Here is a 24,127-nt window from a genome sequence, read left to right on the forward strand (position 1 = left end):
TGCACTGAGTGTCGATGATGATCTAGTTTAAAATCAGACCTGTCGTGTGTACACGTGCAGGGTGAAAAGTAGTTATCTGTTGCAAGTAGAGTTACCAATTTGTATTTGCTGCAGCTGGAGTCTTCTACTGACAAAGTCAAGATCTGTATTTGGGCGTTTGTTAGCAATTAGCAAAAAATACAACTACGTTTTTATTTACGGTCAGTCTTGAAATATTTGTTCTTTACTTAAGGTTTTCCACTTTTGCTGCTGTAGTTTATGCTGGGTTTTACTCGACTGCAGCACTTCAAAAGTTGTCTAACACTTACATACCATTGTGAGACGTTTACATACATTCACGGGCATTAATACTATGGTAATTTGAGGCTTTTAATCATTTTTGAACTGTTCTTTTTCTAGAGTGGAATGATTGTACAGCCTACATTTTTAATGAGTTTGAAGGATTTTCTCTAATCCACACAGGGTCAAAAGTAAAGATACAGGCTCAAATAAATACATACAAGCCCAATGATATTTAGTTAAATACCACTTAGAAAGTTGCACCTCGCCTAGACCTTCCAAGGTGTTTTACAGGTTGCCATCAACAAGCGTTTGGCGTAAATCTGCCTCGATAATCTGACCAGAGTTCATCTTTATTGGTCGGTCTCCTGGCACAGACGTGGCTTTAAAGCATAGTCCCTAAATTTTCAATAAAGTTGAGGCCAGGGCTTTGAGAAGGCCATTCCAGAAGCTTAATGTTAGCCTGCTCTATAAACCAGTTTTGATGTCTAAGTTCCAACCATCTTGCCGTTGACTTGAGGTGAATTTCAAGACTTTTGGAGTAGTTCTTCATTATTCTTTATTGTACCAGTGCCAATTGTAGCAAACCAGCTCCAGACCATGGTGCTACCACCACCATGCTTGATTGATGGTGCAGTGTTTGTAGGTTTGAAAGCTTAATGTTTCCTCCTCCAAACATACTTCTTGTCATTGTGACCTAAAGGCTTAATCTTTGTCTCAACTGACCATAAAATGTTTCTTCAGAAGGGATTTAACTTGTCCACGTGCATGGCTGTAAATTTCATCTTGGAATCTGCAGTTGTTTAGTCATTCTAAGAGACCTTCCCAACTTGTGTAAATCTAATATTCTCCTATTATAGAATACAGTTCAAGGTTAAATATTAATCCAGCACTATCTTCTTCTTGTTGTTCTGGAACAAGTTTGGCTTGTTTGGAAGAGTTGCCAGGAGAAAGCCCCTTTTTGTTTAAAAAGTACGTGGCCACACAGCTTAGGTTTGCAAGTTGTATCTGAACAAACCACAAGAGCTCTGTCATACTGTTCTTTGAACAGATGAGACAAAGTGGAGATGTTTGGTGAAAATGTCCAGTGCCACGCCTGGCGAAAACCAAACATGGCATACCAACACAAATACAAAGTGCTGTAGAGTCGAATGTGAACACATCTGTCCCAGAACTAAAGTTTGCTGAAACTGGGTCATGCAACAGGACAATGATCCCAAGCACAGTAGCAAATCTACAACACAATGGCTGAAAATTTAATGAATCAAGCAGCTGCAATGGTCTGGTCAAAGAAAAGACATCAAACTGATTCAAAGGCTGTGATGGGATCTTGAGGAAGCTGTGAATAAACAAACCTCAATGAACTGAAGGAACATCGTAAAGAAGAGTGGGGTCAAATTACTCCCGAGATGAGGCACTGATAAAATTGTACAGAAAACAATTAAAGTTATTTCTGCTGAATGTGGTTCAGCAAGCTACTGAATCGTGGGCTGTACTTAGTTTTTCAGAGAACTGTAGTCGTCTTATTTGAATTAATTTTATTGGAGAAAATTCCTAGGGGATATTTTTGTTATCATCTTACCTGCATGACTGATAAGTGTGAAGGTGAAGGAGAGGGAAATATACAGGAGCTTCCAGGTAATTGGCGAATAACAGAAATGTAAATATTGCTTTGACCTTGCGGGTTAGAATTACTAATGGTGTTAACAAGGGTGCTTTCTCTGTGTCCGTCAGCCATCAGTGCTGGCATAAAACAGGTTTTACTGTTCAGCGCACTCTCAGCACTCTTGTAAACTCTCGTCAGTTTACAAAATACCAGCATATTTGACCGCTATGCATGGGTGAAACCAATTTCACCTGAATGAAAGTATATGTGCTCTTCATATGTAGATGTGTGATCACTGTATAAATCCACAATGGGAGACATGCTTTGCTAACACACATAATGCTCGATATTATACATTCCAAACCCGAGGTACAACAAGTGTTACCAACCAGTTTGGCACTACAGGCATCCCTGGTTTTGTTTTCTTATGAGCCAAGAATGTGAGGCAGGTATTTCGAGACTAAGCGTCATGGGTATTTTGTCAGAAAGACACAAGACGCGCACAAAACCCCCCCGGATATAACAAAAGCTGAGGCAGAGACTTTGTGTCAAGCCTGTAAAACATTGAATGTGAAAGTAAACAAGAAAACCAAAATGCATGTGTAAAGCAGCTCAGGTGGATGCATGAATAGGGGGTTCAAACCACATCTGTCTATCTGCGCTTGATTAGAAGAAATGTAGGATCTATTGTGGGCACAGACTGGTCTCTGCTCATACCTGCTGATGAATAGCAGCGTTTTTCAAAATAAAAGATACGTAGAGCCCAGAGGACACTGATCGAACCGGTTTGCCTCGGTTGCATACCTCACTTGTTGCACCATACTTGTCTCTTGTGTTGATAATAATAGCTCTCTGCCTTTCAGTCTCCTTTCCTGCAAGTAATCGACATTTTGTCTAGAAAAGAACAAAGGCATCAGTTTAGAGTGTAGATTCTGAGTTCACAAAAACCTCTTCCTGCTACAGCTCATATGTGTTTGCTCTTGGGTGTGTAAGTATTTGTTTTTGAGATATTTAAGCTCGGTATATTCAACAGTACGGTGTTCACATGACCCCAAACGAGGTGGAATAGGCAGGTTTGCTTTTGACACTTGAGGGTCCCTACAGTCCAACTTGTGGTGTCTACTGTTTTAGCAGTACATGGGAAAGGTCTGTCTCTGTCTCTGTCTCTCTCTCTCTGTCTCCCTCTCCCTCCCTCCACCCCCCCCCCCCCCCCCCAAAAAAAAATGTCCTTATTCTTAAATTAGAACTTTATCCTGAAAAAATGTTTAATATCTTCCCATCTTCCTGGGAACAGTTACAGTGGGGCAAAAAAGTATTTAGTCAGCCACCGATTGTGCAAGTTCCCCCACTTAAAATGATGACAGAGGTCAGTAATTTGCACCAGAGGTACACTTCAACTGTGAGAGACAGAATGTGAAAAAAAAATCCATGAATTCACATGGTAGGATTTGTAAAGAATTTATTCGTAAATCAGGGTGGAAAATAAGTATTTGGTCACCTCAAACATGGAAAATCTCTGGCTCTCACAGACCTGTAACATCTTCTGTAAGAAGCTTTTCTGTCCCCCACTCGTTACCTGTATGAATGGCACCTGTTTGAACTCATCATCTGTATAAAAGACACCTGTCCACAGCCTCAAACAGTCAGACTCCAAACGCCGCCATGGCCAAGACCAAAGAGCTTTCGAAGGACACCAGGAAAAGTATTGTAGACCTGCACCAGACTGGGAAGAGTGAATCTACAATAGGCAAGCAGCTTGGTGTGAAAAAATCAACTGTGGGAGCAATCATCAGAAAATGGAAGACATACAAGACCACTGATAATCTCCCTCGATCTGGGGCTCCACGCAAGATCTCATCCCGTGGGGTCAAAATGATCATGAGAACGGTGAGCAAAGATCCCAGAACCACACGGGGGGACCTGGTGAATGACCTGCAGAGAGCTGGGACCAAAGTAACAAAGGTCACCATCAGTAACACACTACAACGGCAGGGAATCAAATCCCGCAGTGCCAGACGTGTTCCGCTGCTGAAGCCAGTGCATGTCCAGGCCCGTCTGAAGTTTGCCAGAGAGCACATGGATGATACAGCAGAGGATTGGGAGAATGTCATGTGGTCAGATGAAACCAAAGTAGAACTTTTTGGTATAAACTCAACTCGTCGTGTTTGGAGGAAGAAGAATACTGAGTTGCATCCCAAGAACACCATACCTACTGTGAAGCATGGGGGTGGAAACATCATGCTATGGGGCTGTTTTTCTGCCAAGGGGACAGGACGACTGATCCATGTTAAGGACAGAATGAATGGGGCCATGTATCGTGAGATTTTGAGCCGAAACCTCCTTCCATCAGTGAGAACTTTGAAGATGAAACGAGGCTGGGTCTTCCAACATGACAATGATCCAAAACACACCGCCCGGGCAACAAAGGAGTGGCTCCGTAAGAAGCATTTGAAAGTCCTGGAGTGGCCTAGCCAGTCTCCAGACCTCAACCCCATAGAAAATCTGTGGCGGGAGTTGAAAGTCCGTGTTGCTCGGCGACAGCCCCAAAACATCACTGCTCTCGAGAAGATCTGCATGGAGGAATGGGCCAAAATACCAGCTACTGTGTGTGCAAACCTGGTAAAGACCTATAGTAAACGTTTGACCTCTGTTATTGCCAACAAAGGTTATGTTACAAAGTATTGAGTTGTATTTTTGTTATTGACCAAATACTTATTTTCCACCCTGATTTACGAATAAATTCTTTACAAATCCTACCATGTGGAGTCATGGATTTTTTTTTTTCACATTCTGTCTCTCACAGTTGAAGTGTACCTCTGGTGCAAATTACTGACCTCTGTCATCATTTTAAGTGGGGGAACTTGCACAATCGGTGGCTGACTAAATACTTTTTTGCCCCACTGTATATCTGCAGGTTTTTAATCAGGCCAGATTTACTTCCTCTGTATGCTTTTAGGGTGTGACCTAGTAAGTAAAAGGTTATGTGAAAGCTTCCTAGATGCTGGAGCATTACTTGAAAATGAAAGGCATTTACTGTAACTCCAGATTGCACCAGTCAGGGAGGTTTTTTTATAAGCACCTTTGCAGATCACACTGCATCCTATTATAATGACCAAATGATAAAATAATTAAAGCTAACGCCGATAGTGAAACCTTGTTTGATTGTAACAGTGGTAGTAATCGCTTGCCTTCCATTTATTTAGTTTCAGTTGGTGGAGATAAGCGTAAAAACAATGTAAGATGCAAAATAAGGTACTTAATGAGCCTTTGTTAAACTTCAGGGAAACAGTGAGAGCCTCGTTATCACGCTGGGAAGGCGGTGATTGGGTCATGAATAATGTATCGGGGTGGGAGGAGACAGTTTCGGCGTTGACTGTAGTTTAGTTGCGAGCGTCACGGTGTGTATTGAAGACCGGGACATGGTCTGAATGGCTTTCTTTACAGTCACTGGAGGAAGTTTTCGTTCATCGAACACCAGGTAAGATCGATTTAACCACTTCACGGACTTCACCAAGCCAGATGTTACTTTTTTTGTGCGTGTGGTAAATATATTGTTGCAATCTGAGGAGTTTCCTTACTTAGGTTTGTAATCTGCGTTATCGACATGTGTCTTTTAATCCCAATTTAATGTCGATTTCATGGATTTTACGCACTCCGTGCGTCTGGAGCAGGAAAGAAATCAGAAAGCTTGATTCAGTGAAGTCGTTGTGAAAAATGACAAACCACGGTTAATCTTTACAGAAAGTATACTTTTAAAAGGAGGATGACCTTCATGAATTCCAGCCTATTTTTATGCTCTGTTAACTCTTCAGAGAATGAGTTAATAACTGATAGGTCGCAACTTTTTTGGGACAGTTTGACATTTGCTGAGTGTAGCAGCAGGTGGGGCAGTGTTTATGTTAAAAACAGCGGGTAGAAAAGGGTATTTTGTGTGGACGTGGGCCAGCGTCTACGATGTGGATTCCAATCCATAGGGGCCAAAAAGCCAAACGGGGTTCAGCCATAGCGTGTTCATGTTGTGCCCTGAAGCTTGATCAGTTAATCTTACTAGTCACAACATGTTGGACGAATGAAGGAATCTGCCACAGGCTATTAAGAACCTGCTGTTTTAGGTCTGATGGTGCTGCACTGCTTCTCATCTTAGGCCTCTTTTTAAGCATTGGTCCTCTTTCTTGTTTAAAAAAAAAAAAAATCTAAATCTAAAAAATCTAAATCTTTTCCCTTTACTGCAGTAGGAACACCTGTATGAGCCAGCATTCTCACGAGGGAATGATCACAGTGCTGAATGCTCCCTGTGCGATTATTTACCCCACTGATGTGTACAAACAGAAGTGCACTATTATCCTGAGCTGAAATGCAGACCTGACACTCCTTGCATTCTCCCTTTTTATATTATTATTATTATTATTATTATTATTATTATATAGAGAGGACAATAGTCATAGGGAAGGTGACTGGGGTCAACTATGCAAACAGGGCTCAAATCTCAACCTGGCGCAAGCAACAAGAGGTGACAGAGCACAGCCTGTTCCCAGGATTGCTTTGACCCATATCTGACCTCCCCACTTTTTTCTTTTCTTTTTAACGAGCATTAATAGAAATTGATCAAATCCGAATTTACTGTGGTAATCCCGCTAATCCAGGGACCCCTGAAGGGATTCTCCAGATGGTCTTGCTGCAACTCCTAAATCAAGGATTTCATTGTGATAATGCAGCTCTTTCCTTTTGCTAATTACGCTTAACAAAAAGCATGGTAAATCTTTAAAAAAAAAAAAAGTCTTTCATTGGGAGTTTACATTAATTTTTGACTGTCGTGTGCATAGTATGGATTTAAATCTTTTCTCAGTGTCTTAAAGTAATGAAATAAACATTTCAAATCAGTGCCTCATCGCCCTGTTATGTTCCTATTATGCATACAAACCTTTGCAAGGTGTTCTTCCTTGAACAGCTGCAGCCCCAGTTGTTCTTTCCCGATATGTAAATCTGCACTGAGGACAATTTCTTCTCTCCCAGAGGAAGAAGTGGTTTGACGTAGCTGTATGTCATTAGGCAACAGATCACCGAGATTAGCGGGCACACACTTCTCTGTGTTCTCAATGAGCTGTTGTATCTTTAAAAAGAGTGGGAGAACATCTGCTTGCCGCTGTATTGTTCCCAAGTGCTTTTCACATTCCAGTTTTACAGATAGGTCAGTAATCATTTTTGTCATGTTGTGCTATCATAACATGGAGTCTGGCTGTTGCTGTCAGTTCCTGATTTATGGCACCTGGCCTCAGCGAGCCTCTCTCCAATTCACTCCTAACATTTGCTCAGCAGGCTTTAAATGTTTCCTGTTGTGAGATGAAAGCCACACCAACATCTCAACAAGGCTAGCTCTGCTTTCTTTCACCAGTCTGGCCTGTGGTGGATGACACAGTTTTTTTTGTTTTTCTTTCCAAAGACAAAAATACGAAAGACCCAACAATCAAACACAGAACAGGAAAGAAGATTTGTTGACAAACTGCACGATCAATTGTTGAAGATGTGGTAGTAGTTAGTAGAACATGGGTTAGGCTATCTGGAGTGAAAGGAAAACTCACAATATCATCATTAATCATTAGTCACAGCTTTCTAACACTTTCTCTTGACTCCTTCCATCAGAACGAGGCATGGCTGGGAAGCCTTTCCGAGCCACCTACATCTGGACCAGCATCATTTCGAATCTGCATACTCGCGTGGAGGTCAAGCGTCGGCGTCACAACCTGAAGTCTTACCATGACTGTTTCTTGGGTTCAGAGGCAGTGGATGTGGTGCTGGCACACATCACCCTCAACCGTCTTTTTGGAGATGAAGCAGTACCCCGCTATAAAGCTGTCAAACTTTGTCAGGCGCTCATGGACTCAAGGGTATTTGAGCCGGTGGGAATTAAAGTATTTGGGAAGGAAAAGAAGAAAACTACATTTGAGGACAGCAGTTTCAGTTTATACAGGTTCCTGAGTCCAGAAAACAACTCGTCTTCTACGCTGACTGGCACCAATTCCCTTTCCACTAATACCATTGAGAGTGGCTATGACTCACCGAGCATTGAAAGAAACACAAAGGGCTATAGTCCTCTACGGGAAAGGTACAGACATAAAGTAACTATTTTAGATGTAATCTGTGATTTGCTTAGCTCTCATTCCTTTAAGGTAATTGTTAAATCCAGTTTAGCTTCAGATAGTAAGATTTCTAAAAACTGGTTTGGCATGAACAAAAGGATTTAGAGTCAGAACATTCAGTCATGCATTGATTTCACAAATTTTCAGTTTCAGTTGATAATTTTCAGTTAATGCTTTTTCCCCAAATCTAGTATTTTATAAATAATGATTAGGTAGATATAAATCATACTGATTTATCTCCCAAGTATTTGATTTGTTTTCAAATTGAGGGTTTGGACTGGAATGGTACTAACATGGTGCTTTTCTGCTCTTATTTGAGCACTCAAAGCGCTTTCCTACTGCAAGCCTTATTCACCTATATTCATATAAGCACCTTGTTCTATCCCTAAGCAGTTTTGACATAACAGTCATGCACTCACACTTTGATCGATGTATTGGGAGCAACTGTCCAAGGATACTTTGACATGTCAGACCCTAAACCATCAAGCTCTCAGTCAGTAGCCAACCTGCTTTACCTCCTGTGCCACATCCATCCATCGTGATTGTCTGAATACTGAAAATAAAGCTGAGCACAAAAACAGAAAATGGGTGGAATGATTTGCAGGCTAGTATAGATCAAGTTACGACCATCATCAATCAAGGTGTTATGTTAATATGTGAGACCTCTTTTATAACACTAACTTCTTGGGTGACCTCCCAATTGTGACACACTTTTGAAACACAAAATTGTACATTTTATTGTTTAATTTTTTTAAGCTTTATTTATCCAGTTAAATCACTGACATCAAGAATCTCTTTTACATGGGATATCTGGCCAAGATGAATGCACCACTAATGTATCAAAACAAACATCAGATTAAATTAACGATATAAAGACTTGCTCACATAAAACACTTGCACACATTCGTAAACTGTAAGGATTTCGATCAAACTTCTTCTTGGCTTCATCTCATCTGCCTCGGCTTGAAAGCATATAAACAAATATCGTGGTGAGCATCTAAACTTTAAAATTTCCTTTACCTTGATGCTGGAGAGTTCAGAGTTTTACAGAGGCTGTTAGGATAGCAAAGGTTGGCAGAATGCATTAAGCATACGGGCTAACACATGGCCTCAGCACTTTGTGTTTACACTCTTTTGATCTCTTTAAAATCTGATCTTGTTGTGGGAGGGACAGACATGGGCAGACAGCAGGTCTGATGGCTGTAATGAGAGATGAAAGATTCAAAGGAACCATATGCTGTTTTAGTGTTTGGACAAGGCTTTTGTTATTTGCAGCATGGGTTAAGTCAGTCTTAATAGGTATAATTTAAACAAACAGGGAAAACAGTGGCTTTTGTTTAATGGAAATCCTGTTTGTCCTATTTAATTTCAGTCAGAAATAGCTCATTTGCAAAACACTTATTTGCAAAATAAGCATTTTTAAAAATGAAATATGCACAATCAAAACAGCAGCAAACTGTGATTGAATCAGACATACTCCATAAAACATTTGTTTACTGATGCCACTTCTCTTCCTGTAATATGTCTGTTTATTTTGCCTCCTCTGTTTTGACTGATTGCTGCTATTACGCAACTCTGCAGGAAAGAAGCGCAAACAACAGACAAATCACTTGAGGACGTGCTGGGAAACCTCAACCTCAGCTCGACGATTACCCCTCAGATGATCAACCTCGGCCTCTCGCAAGAGCGTAAGTTGCTTTCTGTCTTTGATGAGCGTGACATAAAACAGGCGTCGTGTTTTCATGCTGAACATGACTCAGCATTCTCGACGTGTCTGTGTATTTGTGACTTGTATGGTGTTTTCACAGTTGTAGATGAAGTGTGGCACCAGCAGGCAGTGTTCAGACTGTTGCAGTTAATAGAGCTCCCCCTGTTGGAGAGTTTGTTAGAGGGCAAGGAGACATCGAGGCGTGCCCTACATGGCATGGACAGCGACCCGGACCTGTTGTATACATCAAGCTACCTAGACAGAGAGGTTCTGAAGGCCTTCAGTGAGGCTCAGTAAGTCCACTCATTTTTTCTTCTTCTTCGTTTTATAAACGTTGATCAATTCACATGAGTGTTTCTGGTGACCTTTGTTAGACTTTAAGACCTTCACGCCACGCCTCACCAGATTAGCTGGTCTGCTGATACTCATTTTCTGCTGCTCTGCCGACGTAGAATGTGTATAGAATGGCACAGCATGTCTATTTGCACTTGTCCTGCTCTTTAACTTAAAGAAAAGCGCTCACCAATTGACCACTGCTTTTTTTAATTTGGTAGTAAAATTATGTGGAGGTGTAGAGATAAGAGTCATCGTAATAATGGTTATTCATTGGAACTGTGTAGTGTCCCTGCATTTACATGTAGTAGTTATATGCACACCACAAAACTGCAAAACCTCAGTTTGACTTCAGACTGCCTTGAACTTTGTTTATTAATTCTAATAATAAAGGCCAAATTTCAAATTCACATATAAATATTAAATCATAATACTTTCCTCTCTTCAGGGCTGATGAGTGGATGTCAGGAGCAGTGGACTGTCTGGAGTTTCTGCCTGATGACCTGGTGGTGGAGATCAGCCGAGGTCTGGCCGCCTGTGGAGACGACCTGATCCGGTGTAAAAGACTACTGTATCAAGTCCTGACTAAGCACTACGGACACACACAACAGCCACCTCTGCTTAGCAACCAAATTTTCGATATCCACTGCGGCATTTCCGAACTACTCGGTATGAGAAGGCTCTGTCAGATCTTTTGTACAGATACAAGTTTACAGTGATAGATGTGAATCAGATTTTAGGTTTATGTAACTGCATCCCTGCCTTTTTAATGCAAATTTTGTGCTTTATCGACAGTGAACGGGAAGCGAGAGCAAGCTGTGGAAGCGCTCCAGCTGAGCCTGAAGCTGCAGGACTCTCGCAGCAGGGAGGAGCTGCGTCGGCTCCTGAGATTCATGTCTGTTGCAGCCAAACCGGAGGAGGTCAAACTGCACAAAGAGGTCAGCGCTAAGGGTGTATCTTGTGGAAGTCTGTACATTTTTGCTGGCTTTTTACTAACCCTACATAATTCTCCTAGATTGAGAACCGAATGGCAGTGAAAAGGTCTTTCTCACGTGCCATCGTCTACAGCAGAAGACTCGCCAAAGGAAAGGTGGACTTGATGGTTCTGTTCATGATGGATAACCACTGTGATCTGTTCAAAGTGAGTGTTCCCAGTGTTGTAGGAGGGATGTTATCTTATGTCCTTTACAGCCGCTACAAACAAGTAACAGCATATTTGTTTGTAGGAGAAGTTATAATATTTTGCTGTCTCTCCCACCAGATTCCTGTCTCACTGCACAAGATGGTTAGTGACAGAATAACGAATATTGTGAAAGGGAAGGATCCAGATATGTTGACAGGTTTGCAGATTTTTACCCCTCACAGGCATCATTGCGTACATTCAGATATTTAACTGTTAACTGGGGGCATAAAGAGGAATTAATTTTTGGTTTTCTGTCTCTCTTTACTCCAGGATCAGCGTACTCAACAAGAGTAAGCACTGAGGTGTATTCACAAAACGCACGAAAAACCACTAAAGAGGAGCTCGTGTCTTTATTGCGGACAGTCCACGAGAGCCCTACGCTCTCTGATAAAGAAAAGAGACGGCTGCTTGGACAGTTTTATAAAGGCCATCCGGAGATATTCGTTCAGTACTTTGGAAATAAATTGTCCAGTATCAACATGTTGTTACAATAATATTTATTAATTTAAAAAGACCATATACTATAAGGTAAAGAAGAAAAAAGCCAATGCAATCCAGATGATGTGAAAACGTCCATGTCAGCGAGTGGATTTTATTTAGACTACTGAACGCAAATGTGAATTTTAATAATCGTAATTATTTAAGGAACTTGACATTTTCTTTTGGTGCAGGACGCTAACATGAAGTTTTAAATGAAACTGTTACTTTCCGAGAAAGACAAAAAGAACCAAGTGTTCTTTAGTGATTCCCCCCCCCCCCTTTTCTCACTGCAAACCATCTTGATGGCTTGATGTTTTGTAGGCAGAAAAGGGCAAATCTGCTTGCCAGATTTTTATTTTTTAAAGATGTAAATGTTCCGTGTGTTTGTGCAATAGAAACAGTGTTACCAGTCAAAATGTTCTCAATGCGATGTACAGTATAGCTTTGTGTAAGTAACCCTCAAACGGAAATTTGAAACTGGAAATTTGAAAGTCTGATGTTGAACTGTAGTAAACAATAAGACGCATTCATGAGAATCAACCCTCTGGGTTTTTGTTTGTCGCATCACATCAACAAAACAGATGTTTGTGCTTTTTTTTTTTTCTTTTGTAACTGAAAACCTTAGCTCCATTTTAGTGGCCGCTTCAATGCCTTTTAAGTAAGGTTCAATAAAACCCTCTGCACGAGACAAGGAAATTGCTTCCATATTTCTATGGAACACTATATAAACTTAAGAAGGATCTAAAATTTGTAGATTCCACACAAAATGTGTTTAAATGAAAAAAATAATTTGCCACCAGAATGCTGAAAAACCCATCAGTGTTCCAGTTGTTAGTTTACTTTAACAAATTATTTTTGTTCAACAGACCGTTGCATTCATTTTTTTTATTACTTGACTGACTGAAATCTAATGTTGCTTTCAGCTGAGTTTAAGAGGAAATGTGAAACAGTTTTCATCCTGTTTGTTAAATAAGAAAGTGAATGGTTACGGAGTCCTGAGATAATTTGAAGCTAGAACACTAAATCACAAAACTAAAATATCTGTAATAAATTGAAACTACTAAAAGCTGTAAGAGAAGACCGACAACTACTTTACTTTATATGCGTTATTTGCATCATATGCATTGTTTTTGCTTCTGTAAGAATTTGTGTCGTATGGATTGGGCAGATTGTATGTTGCTAAAGAGCATACAAAGCTGTGCTAGGTAGAGAAAATTACCTTCTGAGCACCATGTGAAAACAAGCAGCTGGTTGGTATTAAAAATGGTTGCTTATGTGCAGTGTTTTTGAATTTGTCATAAAATGAAGATCTGCTTGATAGTGACAGCAAAATGCTGCTAACCAACTAATTGTTTAAGTCTTTAGTTATTAAATTTATAGACAAAACATAGATTCTCCCACAAAAATTGTAAAATTTTATATTGTGCCCCCTGCTGGTAGTTGTCACAATGAAGCGTTACTTCAGTTTCAAAGTCAACCCCCCCCCCCCAAAAAAAAGAGCACAGTCGGGTTACTTCTTTCTCACTTTTATTGAAAGAAATTGTCTTTCCTCCAGTTATCTAAAAAAAAAAGGAAAAGGGAAAAAAGGAGCTTGCTTCCACTTTGCAATTCCTCATCAAACATTGCCAAAACTGGGAGGTGTGCCAAAGTCAAAGGCTGAATTAAAAATTTTGTACAGTATAATGGTCAGTCTTTAAAAATAAGAACTGCTGACAAAACAAAAGCCACGAAAACACTCAGGTGCGCAGACTTTCTGTAGGTTTGTGTGTGTACACTGCTCTTCTGTACCAAGATCAGCTGATGTATAATCTGTCAGGTGGACATGTACATTTATCCTATAGGACCAGTGGTTAAAGATTACATTCTTTAGTTTATCGAATCCTCTTCTGTTGGCGTGCGCGGTAGATGTCGTGTATGGGAGGAGCGATCGCTCCTTTATCATCCTCCTCGTCTGAGTCTGCGTTAGGCCTCTTGAGTGACTTGGCAATAGTGTGGTTCTCCATGGATCCGTTGCCCTCCCCTCCTACATCAGGCTGTCTACCAGTGATCAGCTCTACAGCAGCATCAACAGCTACAAAGAGCAGGGGTAAAAAAAGAGAAGCAGGTCAAATGAAAAGTACAACAACCTGTTAACACACAATTAGGCAGTGTAAAACAGCTGCTCTGTCACTACAGCATCCATCACCACAGCTTTTCTTCTAATGTGACTAAAAATAGAAGTTGTATGGATTCATCCTAAATAAAGACTTACTCTCAGGAAGTGTGCATCTCCTGAAAGTTTCCATGAGCTCATCCACTTGAACAAAGGGACCCTGCAGCAACAAACAATCACACACTCTTTTGAATCCAAGCAGCAAGGAGAGGGGAAAAAACTGTTCCTAACATCTTTTATTCATTGCCAGTAAATATGAGCTTGATAAGTGTTAAGCTGCTGCTACTAACAGTGAAGCACGTAGGCGGAGGGAGCAGCTTCATTAGGATGACAGCAGCTGGGGGGACTGGGAAAACTCCACCAGGGACAGGGTGTAAACCTGGAGCTGCAGGGAGAAACACGAGAAGCTACGTCAAAGATGAATCCTTTCATGCTTTATGCAGCAGAGAGAGCAGTGGAAAGATGCATCGTGCTCGTAGGTTTACTGGATTTGAGGACTACGTACGGGCAAGGTGACGTGGCTGGAAGGGGATCATCTGATTTGTGTCTGGTTTGGGATACTCAGGTTTACGGTCAACTTCGTCCTTTAAAGCAGGTACAGAGGGTGCCACCACAGTCTCTGGTAGAAGTGCTGCCAGTTTGGCACGTGACACATCCTACAAAAAAGACACGGATACAAATTAAGTATCAGTTCATGTCAGCAGAAAAGCTGGAATCTGCTTATTTTGCAGGAACAGGATACTGCGACGCCAAATGGGAAAACACACACCTTGTATCCAAGGGCCTTGAGTTCACTGGTGGAGCAGGGATAGAGGTCCATAAACTTGTATCTATCTACGAGTAAGGCCGTTTCTTTTCCCTCGTATTCATCCTTAAAGGCCATGAAACGCCTGCGCTCGACTTTCAGAATACTGGCTAGGTCTCCTATGTTGCTCTCGAAGGCAAGGAACCGGGCCCAGATCTCACTGAAAAAAACAAAACACACATCACAGTTAATAAACATTGATATCGACAGTTATGACATAAACGTACATGTATGCAATTTATTCAATATTTGACATTACCCCGATTTTTCTGGTGATAAGCTTCCTGAGGTGAGGACACGTTCAAACAAAACCCTGGTGTTGTTATCCTCTGAAAGCCAAAAAACCCCCTGATTATTTACAACAACAACAGGAGACGTTTTTGCATTACAAAGGAAGAAACTAAGACATCACTATTTCTTTGATATCAAAAGTAACCCACAGAACTTGTTACGTACCATTGAGGTGTGAGAGGTAATCGATGTATGCAAGTATGTACTCTGGAATGTCGCCATACTTCTTCAAACCCAGCTCAAAAATTTTAAAGGCCACTGATTTATCCTTTTAACAAAAAAACAAAAACAACAAAAGCCCTTAGACGTGTATGCGTGAAAAACACACAGTTCATACACTACACATCTGATCACGTGTTCTTACCTTGCTGCAGTAGTATTCCATGAGCGCTGCGGTGACGTACACATGATGACGTGTGCGTGGATCTTCTCTGGCTTTTTTAAAGATGGTGCGACCTGATTTGATGCCCTCGGCTCTCCTGGCAAACTTCATGTACTGGATGTAGACCAGTGTGGGGTCGATGTCTTCAATCGCCAACAACTTGTTATAGATGCTGTGGACCTTTTCGTACTTCATGCGACTCTAAGACAGCAGAAAAGGAAATGTGCCGATAAGCCAGCGTGCCTCTTTCAGTCTGGGTTACAGCGTGTGCAGAGTTCGTAATGGACCCTCACCTCCTCATAGTCAGCAAAAGCAAAGTATAGAAGCATGTTCTTTTTCAGAAGAGTCCCGATGGCACGTTCATAGATGTTAGCTGCCTCATCGCTGAACAGCTTTGAGTTATTCATGTCCTGAGGGGTAGGGGGAGAAATACAGACTTATGGGACTGTTTGAGCTGAAGTTTGGCTTTATTTGAAAAATACTTAAGAGCCTTTAAACAAAAATACACATTAAATTTCACAATGATAAGGTTAATCTCTTACCCCTTTCTCTGCCAAAAGTTTGCTGGACTGCTCCAGGTACTGTGCTGCCTCATACCATATGTCAGGATGGTGGCCCAGGACGAGCAGGCACTGTTCATAGGCAAACATCACTGCACCACAAAAAATAAGAGTTAGTGACTAAAATATTGGCTCTTCACCACCACATCTCAAGAATGCACGTGGAGAAAGGCGTCAATCCACGCCCTCTAGTGGCTTCAATCCCACATGTCATGCATTACCCACTGACTACAGTTGAAAACGTACTAAAAAATTACATATCAGCATAACAACTGGAATTACAGTCCTCCCGACACAAACACAGAATAAGATTTACCAACAACAGCTTGGCCACAAGCAGTTACCTCTCTTTGTAATGAGGGTCTGGTCTTCTGTGCGCAGTGGGTTGCTTTTTTCCCACTGAATGTACTTCTTCCACATTTCCACCTGCTGTGCTTCCTGAGGGGAGTTCTGAGGTGGTACTGATGGTGCATTCCTGTCCAGCCCTTTCATCACTGTCTCATACTCCTGAAACATGGAAACAATACAGAAATCTGTATTAGCTTTATAATGAGAGTACACAGGACAAAGGACTGCACGTAGGCCTGTACATACTTGGGACACTGTGCAATATCTCACCTTAGCTACTCTCCTGGCATTCATGTAGTCTCTACTTCGATCCTCAATCATCTTTTTGGCCAAATGTACATTGATACCCTGTTTGTGAGACAGACAAGTCAGTCTACCAGTCACTCGGTACTCATGATGAAAAACCAAAAGCTCCATTTAAGAGCAGAAAAAGGTGGACCACCCGCCTCTTCATATTTGCTATAATCTCTCCAGAGCTGTTCAATGTTGATCATCGGGTTCACGCAGCCTCTCTGGTACACCCGCCGTACTGCGGTGATTCGCTGGTTCTCTGCATATGAACCCACAGCCTCACTAATAAAACAAAAATTTCAACATTAAAGAGATGCTAAGAGAGCTGAGTAGCAATAAGGTCATGAAACAAAAATCACTTACACTCCCTTGAGGAAATTGATATAATCCACCCAGATCTGAAAGAGTAACAGATAGCGGTTATGCAATAGCAGTTTAAAAAACACTCATACCATTAGTACAAATACATTGTTCAGATTTGCATACCTGATATGACATAATTTCCATGCCAATTTTATCCAAGGCAAAGTCATAAGCCTGGGCCATCTTCTCTCTGATGGCAAGAAGAAGAGGTGGAAAAATTGTATGGCAGTAAATAAATGCTCAATAAAACAATGCAGCTTGTCATCTTACTTGTAGCTGGGAAGCTTTCCTTTGGTCTCTCGAACATATGAGAGGTAGCATTTCCACAGGTCGATGTGCAACACTTTCATTAGGCATCTCTGAAACAACTACAGGGGCCAGAAGATGTTAGACAACAAAGCAGATGGAAACACACTTTTATATGTCACATACAGTCACAACACTTTCTCCTAACTATCTGACTCTGGATGCAGATCATCTGTTTACAATGTAGCAGGACTGCTACATTTAACGGCATGAAGTTAAACCCAGAATACCAGATTTGTTCATGTTCAAATCTTTGACCTAAAATGTATTTCATGTATATCAATTTATTGTTTTTATTTAATATTTATAAGGGGGATAAATGTTGAAAAGCTTAAAGACATCTAAAGACACACTGCTAGTGTGGAAACCTAGTGAGAAAAATCCCCCAAAGTGTCATCAATTGAGTTCAAAAGAGCAACTAACCCACTTCTAACATTTCAAAGACTTATTATTGATTTATAAAATTAATATTTTCTATTTAATCACCATTTCCAGGTGCTTTTTAATGGGTACTATAATTGTCTGTATGCATATTCCCTTTGAAATCAGAAACAATACTTAACTAGTGTATTTAGGAAGTCATACCACCCTTCCCAGATTTTAAAATTTCACTTTCAGATTTCACGAGTGAGGCGGACACTTACCTTTTCTACCTTGTCATAGTTTTTAGCCTTGATCTGAAAATAAGAGTGTAAACCAATGTTAATTTTCCAGTACTTTTATGGCTTATCGGAAACATGCATTCATGCAAATGTAACAACCATTCACAAACGCACGCACATACACGACCTCAAAGATCAACAAAGTGAAATTCACACAAGAATGACAAACTACTTTTAGAAAGGGGTTTATTTTCATTGTAGTTGCGCCACATTACCCAGGAAAAATACTGAAATTGGACTTCAGGCTGAGAAATCCAGTATTCAGAGAAAAAAAAAAAGGGCCCTTTTCCACATAGCTCAAAGCCTCAGGTGTGCTCGATCCATTAGTAAAAATTTGCAGCGATGAATTTCTTACGGCCTACTACAAATGAGCTGAAACCATCCTCCGGTACGTAGAGGTAAGGCTGTTATTTCTGTGGCATAAGCACTGTAGAAATGTGTAAGCACATCCATTTTTATCCATAGTGCAATAATAAAAATTTGAAAAATGATTAGGGGGGGTGGGGGTGGGTGCGCTGAATTAGGCTTATGGTAACAAAAACAATAACTTTGCATGGCTACACTGACAAAGCAAAGGTCACTCCTATAACACACTTAAGGAGGCTTAAATATGTAAAACGTCACAGAGATGTCATGAAATTATTAACAATGTCCTGACACTGCAGTTTAGACAGTTTACAGATTAATGTTAATATTTACACAGAAATGTGGACCAAATTCTAAACTAGTTGTTTTTGTGCGACCTATTAAACAAAAATACTAAGACTGCAACGTTCCTATGGCTGTAAGGCCCAATGTAACTGCACTGGTATGTACAAAAGCCATTTTAGACCTACAAGAATAACATTAACATAAAAGATTTCAAGGTCAACTACAATTAATTAACGGTGGAACTCAATTTTCAATTTTTTTCAGTCATTAGGAAATGTCTTAAGGCGCTTAAGAAATAACCTACACTTCCTACTCTTTAAAAAAAGAACAACAAACCCAGACATAAAGCACCAGTAAACCTTTAATAATAAGAGGAAGAATACAGTGACATGTAAATCTTTGAACAACTCTTCAAAACCTGTTACAGTTACTCCGAAAAATAAATACTGTTAAATACTCTTTAAAAAAATAGGAAAAGTTGCAAAGGTGTGCAGCAACTTTTGCATGCGACAAAACTTTTCTTCGAATGTAAATGTTGCTCAAGAAACAATAAAAATCTAGGGGACACTTATATCACCACATCAGATTTTGATGAAATATTCAAGTTAAAAATCCTTTACCACCAAACACTGTACTTTGTTGATAAAAAAATGAGATCATAAACTCTTTAATGGCCACCTTAATATCTATCGATCGATCTATGTATATAGTAAAGTAAAACTTTAGTTATTTAAGCAAGCTTTGACATAGGAATAGAAATGGCATAAGATTTAATACTAGAATGTCTAAGCTTTCTGAAATGTAGTGTATTTGGTTGGGTTACTTGCTGAAAGGGTTAAGTGTGAGAGAATCACAGGTAGCTTTGTCAACAAAAGCTTTTACTAGAGCTGATGCAAATCCTGTTTTTGTGTAACACTGGAACAGAGAAGTTACATAATGTGCACAAATTACACTGCAGTGATGTTTTGTTTGGATGCATCTGCCTAGGTGGTTGTAGAAAAGCTCCTCCTGATATTTAACATGCCACATCCCTTTTTGCACTAAGTTGCATAATCGCTTCAAGCACAAAATTCTACTTGAGATGACTTGCTGCAACACACCTTTTTGTTAATGATTTAAAGCTTACTATCAGCTTACTTCAACTGAAAAAAATGGAACGATCACAAGAAAAACATGAATATAATTAGACAAACAGCTTAAAGTAGAGAAAGCACTTCAAGGCAGAAGATTAGTAAAGCCACATAATTTCTATTAAAAAAAATTAAACGCAACTTCTCCACTATTTGTTGAAGATAACTACACTGAACTTTCCTTGAGGTGCCCTAGTTTCTGAGAAATGCAATCAAAATAGTCCTAATGTATAAGAGTGCGGATTTTCTAAGTTTCCAATTTTTGAGGTCCACCATCCAACAAATGAATACAGTACTGGCCGCTATCTTTCAACACTGCTGTTATGGTAGCGCAAATCTGCAGTTCATATGTGAATACACAGTAGCTCAACTGCATTTAGTTCCCATAGTCATAAAGGTTATACAGGAGGATCCACTCTGAGAGAAAACAAGACACGAACTTAACAAACGTAGGCACACTTTACCCTGTTGTTTCCTCTCAAAACATTATCCATCATAGCACAGGCTGCTCATACTGTATAACTCAAACAAGTTAATGCACCCTGAAGGAAGCCCAAAGTAAGTTAGCCCCATTAAGCTCTTCTTACAAACTGCGTGTAAAATATTTTAGTAAGGGTACAAAATATAGATAAACCTCAGTCTAACAGTTAAAAACAGCTGGTTAGTCTCACTATAAAGTGCCTATATTAATCAGACATAACTTTGTATTTTGATCAATGTGCTGTCTCAACATAAACCCAACTGAGCCGTGGTCTCTAAAACTAGGTCTTCAAAAGTGGTGAGTTATGAAGAAGACATACTATGATCTGCACAGAGCAAATGAAGTCTTTAGAAAATGTGCCTAACACACACAAAATAATTTTGCATCGACTTTAAGTGAAGAACACTATGACGATTTTTGACTACTTAACTCTTTAATTTTTTTTAAGTTGAGATCATCCCCCACATACTTACCACACAGACTTTCTTTCTACATTATCATAAAATAAAAAAAATAATTTAAAAATATACATATATTACTAACACATTCATCAAACTACGATAGTATAAAAAGGCCTTCTGTTGCTGGGGGAAAAAAAACACTGTTTTAGTTATTGACTGTTATTTCAGCTAACAGAAGGCTTAATGCAAGTATGCCGGAATAAAAACTGGGTTTGGGGTTTTGGAATTAACTGTTTGGTGGGGAAAGAGGACTAAACAACGTGGGTTTAAAAAACAAAACAAACTTTAAAAGTATTGTATAAGATCAGATTCAAAAATCAGCTTTATTAGTCGAGCATGCTTATCCATATAACAAATCTGACACTTGCTTAGAGCTCTTCCCTGCCATCTTCTGTTTCTACTAGCTGACCTCTAAAACTACACACACTAAAAGCTTACTTAACTTGAAATGCCATATTTTTTAATGTCAGTACTGTTTACATTTTATTTGCTTTGCATTTTATTGTAAATGTTAATATTATGTAAAATGGGGAAAAAAAAAAAAAAAATCAGTCTACTGTCATGTCTTCTGCAGGTCCACAGCTTTGTTTAAAGCTGACAGTAGATGGTGTATCTACTATTCGTTTAAAATTTATAATTACTTTCCTGCTTTAAAAAAAATGGATCCTAAGCAAACATCTAAAGTTAGAAACCACATATGTTCAAGTTTGTTTTTTTTAAATAGAGCGACTTTAAATAAAAATATTGTTTACGAGTCAAGCTTCCAGACCAAAAAAAAAAAAAAAAAAAAAAAAAAAAAGAGAGGCACCAGTGATGTGTAGATGCAACTGTTTTATTTTAACCCTCTAGCTTGTCTGCAGCAGATTACCAAGCAATAACCCAATAATAACAGTAATAGTAGACAACTCTTTAATAGCTTGCTGTTGATATTTTTAGAGGGCCTAAAAAGTGTGGACTTTAACAGTGATGCTTTACTGATGCAAATTAAGGAAATTGCTACTGGTCGTTTTAGAAGAGACTAGTCTGTTTGGAAAAGCACATCTCTCCCTGTATTTCAGTGTGTGAAGACCAGGGGTGGACACATGGGGGTGATGTAACTTCACACAGGGAAGAAACCCCCTCAACCAGCCAACTACAGCCACTAGAACCTCAAATAAACCCACATTTGGTGCACAGCACAAAAGTAGCAAGTCTCCAGAAGGCAGGAGTGGCCTTTTAACTGGAAACTAAAGTCTGATGATTTGGTGCAAGTTCCTGTGTAACTTTTGGAAAGCACTGGTTTAAAATCAGTTGCAGTCATCTTCTGCAAAGGTGAAGGGCATCAAGGTTATTTTATTTGGTTAGCAAAAATTATTTGTTTGGGGAGGGGGGGGGGGGAATAAAAAGTCATTCTATCAGTAGCAGCGAAGCCTGTTGATGGCATTGAGGCAATAGGGTCACTTGTCTTCAGGAGGAGTGGGGAGAAAGAAAGGGCCACACAGTTAAAATGTTTTTATACAGTTACCCAAAAGAAATGACACAGGAGGCAATAAATTGACACAACAAGTGAATAAAAGGCTAATGCACTCCAATACTATTAAAATAGTTTTAATACTGTTGCAGACCAAACATGCAACAAATGCACTTTACCCCATTAAAAATATGGCGCAGAAAATGTGTACTTTAAAATCCTGGGAACATAAGAAGAATTTTGTGGAAAAGATACTGTTAGAACTAATTCCCCCTTTGTTTGAATTTTTAAAAAGGCACAACTCTTAAGAAGTCAAGCAAGAGCCTGGGAAATATAAAGCGTTCCACATCATTCTTCACACATGTTCAATCCATGTCCTTCAGGTTTAAATCACTTGTTAATCGTGACTGTTGATGGCAATCTTGTAATGAAAACTACAAAATTTAGGACCAATAGTTCCAGCTGAAGTAGGCAGGCTCAGCGATCCAAAATAAGAGTTGCGACTTTATTGGTCATTAAAGTAAGACAGTTTGGTCGTGTGAAAATCACATTGTTGATCATTTGAGGAAAAAACTAAAATCCCAGCCATGCACACTAAATAAAATTTAAAAACAAAAGTCTTAACCTCAGCTTCAATGTATAGCTTCCAGAATCTGCCAGAACTTGGGAACTGTGAGACAAGTCGCTCATATGTCTTCCTTGCTTTGTCTATGGGTTGGTTCTAAAGAAGGAAAATGCATTGACACCTCACACTATTTAACATATCAAAAACCAGTCATGGGAGGAAAAGATTTTATGGCTGCTTTGTATTCTAACAGTTTATAACCCAAGCCCAACCACCCTTATTCCCCAGTTTCCTTAACCCCAGGAATACAACTCTGTGTCACTAAACCTGTGCTTCTCGAATCAGAATGCTCCATGCGTCAAGGTCATATGGGTTTTCTTCCAACTTCTTCTCTGCCTTCTTCACCTTCTCAGGGATATATTCTGCTGCTGCCTGCAAGACAGCACAAAGGCACAGGGACAACATAGTTATGCCTCTGAATAGTGCTGGGAAAAACTAATCTAAGGGCCCATCTTGAGGCTTAGAACATACATAAGTAGGTTTAGTATTCTATGGTAGTCAATAATAGAATAACTGGCTACAACACTGCAGGTAGAGAAATTTACGAATATTTGGGTGGTAATTCACATTACAAATACAGAACAATGTCCAATTAGCTGGCATGTTAACTCCTTTTACGTGGCGCGACTAAGACTACATTCGATTGATGTGTACTAATAGATTATAAAAGTGTTTAAATTAACTCAATTGGTTTAACAACAAGCGTTAAGTCGCGACTTTACTACAAACGCTTATACTCAATATGGCGAACGACGGGCTAAACTTGCAGCTTTCAGTCGTAACCCAAACATACATATCTGCTACTAGTACTAGCTAAAATCGACGTAGAATAAGTCGAAACATAAGCAAATACTACCGCTTTGTCAACTTGCTAACATTATCCAAAATAACACGGTGTAAATCATGCATTCTTTTCAGCACGGGTTAGCTTGACCCGCTGCGTGTAGCTACCTGTTCGGCCGTTGCCTCCGTCGACATGGCTGGAAGAGTAACCTAGGTTAGAAATGTCTTTATCAATTGTGTGAACACTCAAAGAATAACGCGATGGCACGTTTTTTTAAAAACACTTCGTAATCGGCATAGCTTCAAAAAACACGATCACATTGCCATCAAGCGACTAGCCGCTCAACGGCTCGCCGATGTCTTAAAATGGCGTGACACTGGTGTTCCGCTCCGCCAATGGCAACAACAATAACAGTTCCGGCACGAGTCCTTCAAAATAAAGCGCCGATCTCTACGAAAGCGAGTTTGACAGTGTGCCCTTTGCCCCGCTCCTCTGAGTGCAGTTTATCTAAAGTTAAATTGTATGTTCTGTACACTACATTGTGTAAGAAAAATGATTTACACGATTAAAACTATAGTCTATTTGCATTTTTTCAAGTTTATTATTTTTTAAAATAAATAAATAAAATACCATGAAATTCTAAATGTGCCTTGTAAATT

At 39.8% G+C, this 24,127-nt stretch overlaps 2 protein-coding genes across 2 annotated transcripts; one reads left to right on the forward strand and one right to left on the reverse strand.

Annotated features, from left to right (window-relative positions):
- Positions 1–5,211: 5,211 nt before the first annotated feature.
- Positions 5,212–13,002, forward strand: depdc7a (DEP domain containing 7, paralog a). Its single transcript, XM_082512586.1, has 9 exons — positions 5,212–5,363; positions 7,526–7,988; positions 9,604–9,710; positions 9,831–10,023; positions 10,512–10,732; positions 10,859–11,001; positions 11,079–11,204; positions 11,325–11,403; positions 11,517–13,002. The coding sequence occupies exons 2-9, from the start codon at positions 7,534–7,536 to the stop codon at positions 11,738–11,740; spliced, it is 1,548 nt and encodes a 515-aa protein (XP_082368712.1). The 5' UTR covers positions 5,212–5,363; positions 7,526–7,533; the 3' UTR covers positions 11,741–13,002.
- Positions 13,003–13,236: 234 nt separating this feature from the next.
- Positions 13,237–23,879, reverse strand: cstf3 (cleavage stimulation factor, 3' pre-RNA, subunit 3). The gene is made up of 20 exons (XM_082542767.1): positions 23,636–23,879; positions 22,952–23,056; positions 22,685–22,780; positions 17,869–17,901; positions 17,189–17,286; positions 17,042–17,108; positions 16,919–16,953; positions 16,711–16,837; positions 16,535–16,612; positions 16,261–16,423; positions 15,899–16,008; positions 15,650–15,766; positions 15,339–15,557; positions 15,140–15,242; positions 14,943–15,012; positions 14,648–14,843; positions 14,384–14,534; positions 14,169–14,263; positions 13,978–14,038; positions 13,237–13,797 (listed from the first exon to the last, which is right to left on the reverse strand). Exons 1-20 carry the CDS (start codon positions 23,660–23,662, stop codon positions 13,598–13,600), a joined length of 2,151 nt encoding a protein of 716 aa, XP_082398893.1. The 5' UTR covers positions 23,663–23,879; the 3' UTR covers positions 13,237–13,597.
- Positions 23,880–24,127: the final 248 nt, after the last annotated feature.

The sequence above is a fragment of the Aulonocara stuartgranti genome (genome assembly GCF_965226115.1).
Source record: "Aulonocara stuartgranti genome assembly, chromosome: 1".
Taxonomy (NCBI): Eukaryota; Metazoa; Chordata; class Actinopteri; order Cichliformes; family Cichlidae; genus Aulonocara; species Aulonocara stuartgranti.

Excerpts from the sequence above, each read along its gene's own strand:
- cstf3 (XM_082542767.1), bottom strand. The coding sequence starts at position 23,662 with ATGTCGACGGAGGCAACGGCCGAACAG. Across the intron at positions 14,844-14,942 it reads TTATCACCAGAAAAATCGGG|TGAGATCTGGGCCCGGTTCC; the intron begins GTAATGTCAAAT and ends TGTTTTTTTCAG. Across the intron at positions 14,535-14,647 it reads TCAAGGCCCTTGGATACAAG|GATGTGTCACGTGCCAAACT; the intron begins GTGTGTGTTTTC and ends TCTTTTTTGTAG.
- depdc7a (XM_082512586.1), top strand. The coding sequence starts at position 7,534 with ATGGCTGGGAAGCCTTTCCGAGCCACCTACATCTGGACCAGCATCATT. Across the intron at positions 9,711-9,830 it reads CCTCGGCCTCTCGCAAGAGC|TTGTAGATGAAGTGTGGCAC; the intron begins GTAAGTTGCTTT and ends GTGTTTTCACAG. Across the intron at positions 11,205-11,324 it reads ACCACTGTGATCTGTTCAAA|ATTCCTGTCTCACTGCACAA; the intron begins GTGAGTGTTCCC and ends CTCTCCCACCAG.